The 9,682-nt window shown below is 53.3% G+C and overlaps 1 protein-coding gene and 1 long non-coding RNA gene across 2 annotated transcripts; both read right to left on the reverse strand.

Annotated features, from left to right (window-relative positions):
* Positions 1 to 4,205, reverse strand: LOC136767393 (maestro heat-like repeat-containing protein family member 1). Its single transcript, XM_066721152.1, has 17 exons — positions 4,194 to 4,205; positions 4,055 to 4,147; positions 3,871 to 3,964; positions 3,658 to 3,771; positions 3,368 to 3,468; positions 3,143 to 3,282; positions 2,909 to 3,026; positions 2,589 to 2,812; positions 2,385 to 2,499; positions 2,161 to 2,289; positions 1,859 to 2,050; positions 1,596 to 1,745; positions 1,316 to 1,444; positions 1,097 to 1,199; positions 916 to 981; positions 545 to 729; positions 1 to 227 (listed from the first exon to the last, which is right to left on the reverse strand). The coding sequence occupies exons 1-16, from the start codon at positions 4,203 to 4,205 to the stop codon at positions 587 to 589; spliced, it is 1,923 nt and encodes a 640-aa protein (XP_066577249.1). The 3' UTR covers positions 1 to 227; positions 545 to 586.
* Positions 4,206 to 4,409: 204 nt separating this feature from the next.
* LOC136767718 (uncharacterized) lies at positions 4,410 to 5,184 on the reverse strand. Its single transcript, XR_010821882.1, has 3 exons — positions 5,091 to 5,184; positions 4,838 to 4,992; positions 4,410 to 4,544 (listed from the first exon to the last, which is right to left on the reverse strand). It is a non-coding gene; the product is annotated as an uncharacterized LOC136767718 (long non-coding RNA).
* Positions 5,185 to 9,682: the final 4,498 nt, after the last annotated feature.

The raw sequence follows: 9,682 nt of genomic DNA on the forward strand, positions 1-9,682 counted from the left end.
CAAAATCTCAAAACTTAAAGTTAAAATCCAGCCGAATGAGATAAGAATGAGCATCTTAATAACGACCCGAGTCGCCGCACATACTCGCCGGTCGCCGCAGCCGTAGGTGCCCAGGGGGCAGGGGTCCTAGCAGCGGGAGTCACTGTAGCCGGGCAGGGAGCGGTAGGCTCCGGTCAGGGGGTTGCACTGACCTCCGTTCTCACACTGGAAGGCCCGGCCATCACAGGCTGCAAGACAGCAACGGCGATACAGGGTTACACTGACCACACGACTGCTGGCCTGGAGGGTCATTTGTGCCGACATTTAAAAAATAAAAACTTATATAAATAAATAAATAGCCCCCGCATATAAATTCAGTCCCAGCAGACATGGCATGGTTAGACACTCGGGTGTGAATTGTAGGAACTGAAGGAGGGCAGAGATGAGATTTGAAGGCAGCAGTTGCCCAGGGAGTGAGAGTGAGGGCAGAGAGAGGGGACGGGGGCAAGAGAGGTCCGTGGTGTGTCAGAGGACATGATGAGATACAGCGGCCTGATTCGGTTACCCTGTGTAGCTCCTGAGGGGGTGACCATCTCCTCCCTTCTTCTCATGGCCAGCAGCAGAAGAGCCTCTTCCACAAGGGCTCCTTCGCTGGCCTCTGTCGCTGGGAGGCAGTGCAGCACTCCAGGGCCCGAGAGGCACAGCTCCTGACCTGTGCGTCACTCTCCTCCTGCAGGGCCTGCGTCAGAGCTGGAGACACAGGGAGAGGACAGGCTGAACACACAGCTCTGGTGTGTCTGAGTGACAAGAGAGGGCACAGCAACAGGCCGACGCACTCTGTTCCAGCCCAGCAGCAAAGACTGGCTCTTTACACACAGCCAGGACCAGAGCAGCAGTGACATGGTAACACACTGACGCACTCAAGGGCTGCAATACCTCCGACGCTCTGATCCACCCATCGACGACTGAGGAGGGACTGTGGGATGTTTTTAATCAGGGACTCTGTGGGTCAGAGAAAGCAACACTGAGTCACAATTCAGCACAGATCTCAGCTACAATGTGCCTATGAGCTCCATCACGGGCCCATATCCTGCCCAGCTGTGTCTCATCTCCTCACCTGTAAAGACGGCGGCACTGGCTCTGACTTCAGGAAAGCGGCTGCTCAGGCAGTACAGGGCGCAGCTGAAGGACCAGTCCAGGGCCTCAGGGAAATCAGACGCCTAGAGAAGACAGGGATCAGATTCGGGGACTCTCAGCAGACCTGTAACTCAAGAGCCACAAACATGCAGCATCTCTCTGTCCTTAATACGCAACAGAATGGCCATACTGTCCTTACCCAGAATGCAAGGTCGTCCAGGAAGGCGCGAAAGTCCAAAACCCCTTCCTCCTGGTTCTTTGAGATGAGCCTCCTGATGGTGCTCAGTTCTGGCGCTGACCCACTGTTGTTCAAGGTCAGGAGGCAGGCCTACACACGAGACACAAGCTGATCCTCAACACTCTGCACTGATGCCTTGACACAGCGGCACGATCTGAACGGAACATCTCAAATTTTACGTTTTTGGTCACTACCCAACGTTTAAAATGTTATGCCCCAGTGGCCTCTGATCTGCCCTTACCTGGGTCACCTCATTGCTGGGGTCTCGGAAGTGCAGCGCCAGGCACACCAGCGCCCCCTGTAGCTCCCATTTGATGTGGGCCGTCACTGCCTGGCATCGGCACAGCTCACCCAGCACGTTGGCGCCCACACAGCGCAGCTCCGCGTCGTCCTGGAAACAAGCAGGGGGGGGGGGTCAGGCACAGAGTGGTGACAGCACAGCCAGTGACACACTGAGCACAACAGCCTGCAGGCCAGACACCGAAGCCTAAAACAGCAACTCACTCTTTCCCAGAGCACAGTGACCCTGTGCAGGACGTCTGCAGCGACATCCCGGGCGACGCCGTCCCTTCTCAAGTGGGGCAGGACCTGTGAGAGGGAGGACAGAGCTCCCAGGACCGCCTGCCTGTCGGTCACGTCTGTATCCTGCAGGGCCGAGCAGATGATGGCCAGCAGTTCCCGGCTGTGTTCTTCCACCTGCATAGAGACACCCAAAGCACCCTGTCAGCACGTATACCCCCAAAGTGAAGAATTGAAACATCGCCATGTCCGGTGGCAGGCGGTCCTGCATTGCACACTGTCCTTACCTGGGCGGCAGTGGCTCTCCCCAGGCCTTGGTATAGCTGCAGTCTCACAAGCACAGAGGAGTCCTGGGCTTGGCGCTTCAGGGTCTTCACAAGCACGGCCTTCAACTGCTTCTCTGAGCCGCACAGCAGCTGCAAGACAGGAGAGACAGTGAGAGCAGCTCCCCGGCAACGCACAAGCTGGGAGAGCGAGGCGCCGTTAGAGCTGCACACAGAGACACACTCACCTCAGAGAAGAAAGCCGTCGCCGTGACTCTGTGCTGCTCCCGGTCAGAGCTCAGGAAAGGGACAAGGACCTTCACGATGCCTGGGAGCTGCAGGCCACCGTGCTGAGCCATGGCCCTGGAGGACAAAGGGACAGCTAGTGAGCAGACAATAAATATGAATATGTTCCTGTCAGTGCAGTCTGTGATGAATAGAGAGACCCGTACCTGGCCAGGAGACGGACCCCCTCGGTGTGGCTCTTGGAGCTCCACAGCAAAGCCCAGGCCGCCTCCTGCTCCAGTTGCTCCATCACTGTCCCCAACTGGGCCTGGAGAAGTAGGGCCCGCACAGCCAGCATGGTTTCTCCGAGGATCTCACTGTGGCCCATCTGCAGAAGGAGGGCCCCAAATGGTTGGGGGGCGGCTAGCAGCTCCTGCACAGCACAGGTCACCTGACACAGGGAGAGACACACAGGGTCACACTCAGAGAGAAGGCACCCAATTTACAGCACTATATCTTTGAAAGCGTCACAGAGAGATGTACTCACAGTCAGGGTTTCGTGCCCAGCGGGCGAGGTGCTCATGAGTTTTCTCATGAGGAACGCCAGCAGCCTGCGGGACAACTTGCCCTCAGCACCCAAGGCCCTCCACAGCGCACAGATGGAGCTGGGGGAGACAGAGACCCAGTGAGACAGACACACAGGAGCTACTCGCTGTGACACACGAGCCGATCAACACTGCGGCCAGCCACTGTGAAAGACAGACCCTTGTGTGTGGCTTACCTGTCCAGCGGCAGGGCTCGGCTTAGCAGCATCACGGCGAGCACCTCCGGGCGCCCAGACACGAGGCGGACGACCACTCTCAGCTGCCGGTTAGTCAGGTGGAGCAGGCAGGGCTGCAGTGATTCCAGGATCTCAGAGACCTGGAGGACAGATGAGACAGGCGCTCAGTGTGCCGCCCAGCGTAGCGAGAGGAAACACGGCGAGAGACTCCAAACTGACCCTTACCTGCCTTGTCAGCTCAGCTCGACGGGCCTCCAGGACACGAAAGCAGACGGAGCTACAGTCCTGGGGGAAGGAGGGCTGGCCTGGAATGGACTGGGTGTTCCCTGTAATCAAATTTGAGGTTTGGTAGGGAAAGGACAGGACAAATTAATCGATCACAGAGATCAGTAGAAACAATACAGTTACAGGCTGAGAGTGTGTGTGTTTCGAAGTGTTGCTGATGACAGCAGCAGGTCAGACAGCACTGAGAGCACAGTAGCGCAGTGGGACAGGACGGGGGGACAGGACGGTACCTGCAGCGATGAGGAGGTGGGCAAGAATCAGCCCGGACGCAGCCCGGCTCGGCTCACTGACGCTTGTCATCTGCTGAATAATGAATCTGGCGACCATCTTTGGGAAGGCGGTGGCTGTGGGAATAAGGCAGGCAGCACAGAGCAGTGAGGTCACGACACAGGCCAGCGGATCAGAACCAGGACCCTCTCCTGAGTGAAAGAAGAGAGACGTACCGAGGAGTGGAATGGGGCTCAGGAACACGCTGTGCTCGTCCGTGGGCAGCTGGCTCTCCCGACGGGCGCGCATCTGAAGGAGACGGGCGCGGACCTGAAGGAGAAAGATGTGGTCACTGCAAACCCAGGGGGAGGCGTCGCTCCACTGCACAGAGTCGGCACAACAGAGCAGGGTCTGACCTACCTCCTGGTGCAAGCTCCTCAGCAGGACGTCCACAGAGGAGCGGATTATATTACGGTCCGAGCCCAAGGCCGCCAGGACGATGTAGCGCGCATTCTACAATAAAGAAACACAAACTGCACTGTGGGCTGGGTTCACAGACCCCAATCAGCATGACTCAAGGGCTCCTCAGCATATGTTTGCGAATCTGGCTACGAGCTTTTAACTTCTAAGACAAAGTATCAACCTAAAAACTGTATAAGAAACTAAACCAAACCCTTATCCTGATGTTAAACATAAAACCAAGCCTTTAATCTGGAGCCGGTCTGATCTATCCCACCCCTGCTACCCCAGTCAGCAGAGAAAGCCCTACCTGGACCAGGACTTCACCATTCGAGCTGCGTTTGTACAGCGCCACTGTGGTGTTGATCAGCCCGCTCAGTCTGGCCCCGAGATTCGCAGGGCACAGCAGGGGCGTCAGGGCAGCCATGGCAGCCACTACTGCCTCATGCACCTTCAGGATGGACACAGAGACCGGTCAGTGTGGGCAACGCCAAGAGGGCAAAAGAGCAACAATTCAGAACAAGGGGGAGAGATGGTAGTACGTTAGGATTATCAGTATACAGGGTGTACAGTGATTTATACTGTGGCAATCCTCTCCCTGTAGATAACTCACCCTCCCCAACACATTGTGCCTCAGAACCAGCTGGCAGAGGATCACTGGGCCATAAATCCTGACTGGCCATGTGTGGAGCTGGATGGTTTACCAGTCCATGATTGACAATCACATTTCCCAGCGGCCCATACCTGCAGGTTCAAGACTTCCACTATGTACCACCTCTGCAAAGTTGAGTATGCAGTGCCCATGACTGGAGAGAAGTCCTACTTCCTCAGGGTGGGGTCAGCGCTCCCTCTGGGGCCAGAAATGAACTCCTGAATGCTCTCAGAGAAGTTTGTGAGCACTGGGAAATGATAAACAGACACCGGGGTCACCCTCCATGCGACACACACGCTTCACTGATATCTGTCCTTCCAGGAGTCAGCTGCAACCTTCACTCACCTGAGCATAGCACCATCCTGACCTCTGACTCGGTGGCCCTGATGAGCACAGGATTCAGCCCCTGGATAATGTCCCTGAGACGAGGCACCATTCCGGACACTGCACACACACACACACACACACACACACACAACAGGTGGTTACGGGTCTTCAAAAAACAGGTCAGTTCCCTGTTGTAAGAACAGTGGCTTCAGGAATCGAAGCAGCAGGCAGACTCACCATTTGCTCATGACAGACGTCCCAAAAAGGTCAGCCATATGGGGTCTGGTTGCACATCTATCCTGTACAAAATTTCCAGAGCTGCCAAGACCTCCTGGAGAAAACGGGATCCTAGGGCCAGCAGGATGTCACTGGTTGCTTGCTGTGTGTCAGGAGGCACGTTCTGGGTCAGAGGAATCATTATACAAAAAAACAGCAAGGTCTTTGTCTAATGTGCATGTTTCAGAGCACCTCACAGGAGGGAGTGACTCACCGGATCCCTGTCCATCATTCCAGCTGCCATAGTGATGACCTGTGGAGGGGCTTATGGCCTCAATCTGGCTTGTCAGCAGCTTTCCCATGGCCTGCAGGATGGGGGTCTCATGGTGCACCTGAGCAAAGGAACACAGGAGAAAGAGCTCAAGAGCGGTGTGACACAGAGCACCCAACACTGAGCCCTGCATCACTCCAAAGAACCATTACAATACAAAAAGGCCTCACGAGGATCAATGTCTCTCTTCTCTGCATGATTTGACAGCGTTACAGCCTTGAACCCTCTGTGCACAACGACACTGAGAGGTGTATGGATTGCCAAAAACTCAGCCACACAATGTACACACTTTATAAGCTGCCAAATCAACTGCAGAAAACATAAAAAACTCAGAAGGCATGATTCCTACTGACAGACAAGTCCCAAGTCTCACCCAGTGGTCCCTCTGCAAGTAACCGACACACCACAAACAGAAGTCGTCTGGGTGGGCCACGTCGGAGAAAGCCACTATCTTCTCCTGCAGCTCTTGCTCGGGGGCCTCTGCGTCAACGGCACGCTGGAGAGCAAACATCTTCACTGAGGAGACAATACCAAAACATAAATATGGTCAAGATCAAGTCCAGCACAGCAGCAACACGTGGACGATCAGACATTCTGCTGTCTGTCACTGGAGTCTTCAATTAAGCGCAGACCTCATGTCTGTAATTCCTCTGTAGGATACTCCGGAAATACATGTGCAGATGAAATCCAAATATCAGATATTTAAAGGAAGAGCTCCAAACTGAGGATTGTATTTCTTGTTACTAGTCAATAAAAAGGACTCAAAACAAATAGGCAACTCACCTAAGGCCTCAAAACCATCCATCTTGGTGTGGTAATACTACATTAAAACAGAAGAATTCTGGGTTATGTTTCATTTCACTTTATTGATTGAATTATTTTGTGTGATTAAACATAGTATGCTGACCATTGGTGCATTAGAGTGAAAAAAATCAAGTCAAAGAATGATAAAGTGTAATTTATGGTTGTGAAGCAAAGATATGTCTGAGTCCAGATCTGCCCTACTTCATATATGCCTACAATAATCTTTAACAAATTAAAACAAAAGCCTTCTGTTAATACTTATATTTACATCAATTTCAACGTTTTATTTTTGTACTTTGTCAAATTAATGTACTAAAGCAATGTAAGCAACGGGGTATATTACTCATTCAAGAATTGTGTGTGTGTGTTGGAAAGGGGCGTTTGGAGGTGTGATTGCCCCCCCCTGGAGTCTGGACCTTGACTATACCTTGACCAAGAAATTTGGACCCTGACACAAAATAATTGACTACCCCTGCAGGGAGCTGATCCATCAGGCCAGACCAGACGAGACGGGGAGGTGCCGGTTGACAGAGCTGCAGAGTCCTGGGTCCTTGGAGCGGTCCAGAGGCCGAGGCGAGTGGAGATTGGGACAGACCGGGAGCGACAGGGGACCTAGCCAGAGGAGTCGGCGGACTCCTCACGGAGTGGGTCCCACCCAGAAGCCCGGCCGACCATCTACCCGGAGCCCGGCCTGACCAGGACTGCTCCCTGCTGACGTCACCAGCCAGGATCCAGGAGAGGCCTCGGATTCCAGGGACCGACCAGGCCGATCGGCAACGTCCCTGAGGGAGGCCTCCTGCAGCCAGGGCCCGGACTTCTCCCCGCAAGGCCCGCTCCCTGCAAGAGCCCCGGAGGTGGAAGCTGCTCCCCAGCCAGGTGGACTTGCCCCGACCTCCGGATTGAGAGCCTCTGGACCCTTCTCCCAGGTAGGAAAGCGCAGCATGGCCCAGCGAACCGCCGGTGTGAGGCGCCATAATGCGGTGCGCTTCAGCCGTGAGGCTGGAGCCGAGACCGCGGCCCTCACCCGGCTGGAGTTCAGCAGGTCTGTGCTGCAGAGGGGCCTGGGCTTTGCCCCTTCTGAGCTGAACTGTGTGGTTAAACTGCCTGGACCTAGGGACGTGTTTGAGGTGAGTTTTAAGAACCCTCAAGTGCTGGAGAGTTTTTGGAATTTGTATAGAGAAAAAAAAAGACAGTATGCCCCTGAGTGACTTTGTGGTCGATGCCCTGACAGATAGAGAGGTAAAAATAGTAACTATTCAGTTCTATAATGAAGCAGTGGCAGAGTACGACGTAGAGGTATGGCTGAGGAGACACTGCGAGATCCTGTCTGAAAGCAGGAGAGTTAATGATGAGGACGGGTTCTGGACCGGTGCTCGGCGGTGGCAGGTTGCGCCTGCAGGTGGAAGTGGCCGCCATCAGCGGAGTACGCCATCTGCCAAGCACCGTGGTATTAGGAGCAAATAGGGGGCTTGTCTTCTACCATGGCATGCCCAAATTATGCAGGAACTGCGGGGCCCTGGGTCATTTAGCCGCAGCCTGCACTGTTGTTAAGTGCAAGGTCTGTGGCGGAGAACATCTGACCAGGGCCTGCAAGCAGGAGAGGGCCTGCAACCTGTGCGGTGGGGGAGGGCATCTCTTTAGGAATTGCCCCTCCTCCTATGCAAATAGGGCGCGGGCCCTCGGGGGTGGTGGAGAGAGAGAGAATCAAGTGGAGGCTCCTCCAAAGGTGATACCCCAAGATGGGGGTAGAGAGGAAACAATCCTCAGGAGCCTCATAGGCTCCCTCTCTGACTCTGGGTCAGAAGTGGAGGCAGAGGGGGAGTGGACAGTGGTAGCGGGGAAGAGGAGGAGGGCAGAGAAGAGGAGCATGGGTAGGGGGGGTATGATGAATAAAAGGATCCATTCTGCAGATTCTCCCCCCCCTGCCAGCTCCTCCCCCGCTGCAGAGACCTCTCCCTCTAATTTTTACACGCCCCACTCTGACTCCGGAGAGGAGAGCAGTGGGCCTTCTCCACTGCCCCGAGTGGGCAGCCTGGTGGATGAGAGGCCCCCTAGAAACAACATTCCTCCTGCCCCACAACTGAGACTCTCCCAGGGGAGGGGTCAGGTATGCCCTCCCGGCAGTAGTGGGAGAGCCGCAGGTCCTCAAGAGACGAGAGTCGGCGCCAGTGTCCTTTCCCATAAAGACATCAGGGACGTAATGGCAAGGTCACTGGCGCTGGGGGAGGAGGCCTGTGGCGGCAGACAGCCGGGAAGGCAGAGACCACCCCCTCCCCCACCATTAGTCAAAAGAACAACTAGCGGGGTCTACACAGTTTTCTCCCCAGTTGTACATAAAGCCTCTGCCCTGCCATCTGCTCGTCGGGCCTCGGCCACAAAGGAACCAGGGAGAACCTCCCTTCAAATGACTTCCTGTATTTTGCCTTAGATTATCACTTCCTGTTTCCGCATTCAGTTTCATAGAAATAAATGGACTAGTTAACAGGAAGTGATAATCTTGTGCTACATACAGGAAGTGATTTGAAGATCTCGAAATGATTTAGAGATCTCCAAATAAATATGAAGTTATTTGCAGATATCGCTAAATCATTTAAAGATATCTCCAAATCATTTAGAGATATCTGTAAATGTACTTTTAAATGAGATATCTGGATTTATTTGCAGATATCTTTAAATGATTTAGAGATATCTTGAAATATTTAAAGATATTTTTAAATTAATTAAAGATATCTCTAAATTATAATTTGGCTCGCCATACCCATCTCCTTCGACACGACTGACTTTCTAGATATTATGTCATTTACAAATAGGCAGATGGGAGATGAAAGAAGTTGTTGAATATATACACTGCATTTTGTTTCACTTTTTCAGAGGAGGAATGCTGCGCCCAGCTTGCAGAACTTAGTTCAAAACTAACATGGGTGTTGGTATTCAGAACTCACCAGGACTTGGCCATCCTTAGTTTTTGGACCTTATAACAGGGATGTTTTGCACTTTTAGTTTTCCTTATTATGTTTTGAAGACAGGCTGTGGGGGTGATGTTCATTGCTGTAGTCACGCAGGCAGACGCACAACCTTTAGCAAAAGTATCAAAAGAAAATCAAAACAAAGAACAAACCTTCAAAACTGTGCAAAACATGCAGGAAGAATCTCTCACAACCTCTCTCTGTCCCAGAGGTCTCCTACAAATCTTATATAGCCTGGCCTCAATAGAACCTCCCCCTGACTACACCATTCAACACTAAAACAAGGTCTCTAT

The sequence above is a fragment of the Amia ocellicauda genome, chromosome 14, assembly GCF_036373705.1.
Source record: "Amia ocellicauda isolate fAmiCal2 chromosome 14, fAmiCal2.hap1, whole genome shotgun sequence".
Classification (NCBI taxonomy): domain Eukaryota; kingdom Metazoa; phylum Chordata; class Actinopteri; order Amiiformes; family Amiidae; genus Amia; species Amia ocellicauda.

Bases quoted from the DNA above. Each gene is read 5' to 3' on its own strand.
- LOC136767393 (XM_066721152.1), bottom strand. The intron at 3,469-3,657 runs GTACCGTCCTGT...ATTTGATTACAG, and splicing joins CCACCTCCTCATCGCTGCAG to GGAACACCCAGTCCATTCCA. The intron at 2,051-2,160 runs GTAAGGACAGTG...GTCTCTATGCAG, and splicing joins GGAGAGCCACTGCCGCCCAG to GTGGAAGAACACAGCCGGGA.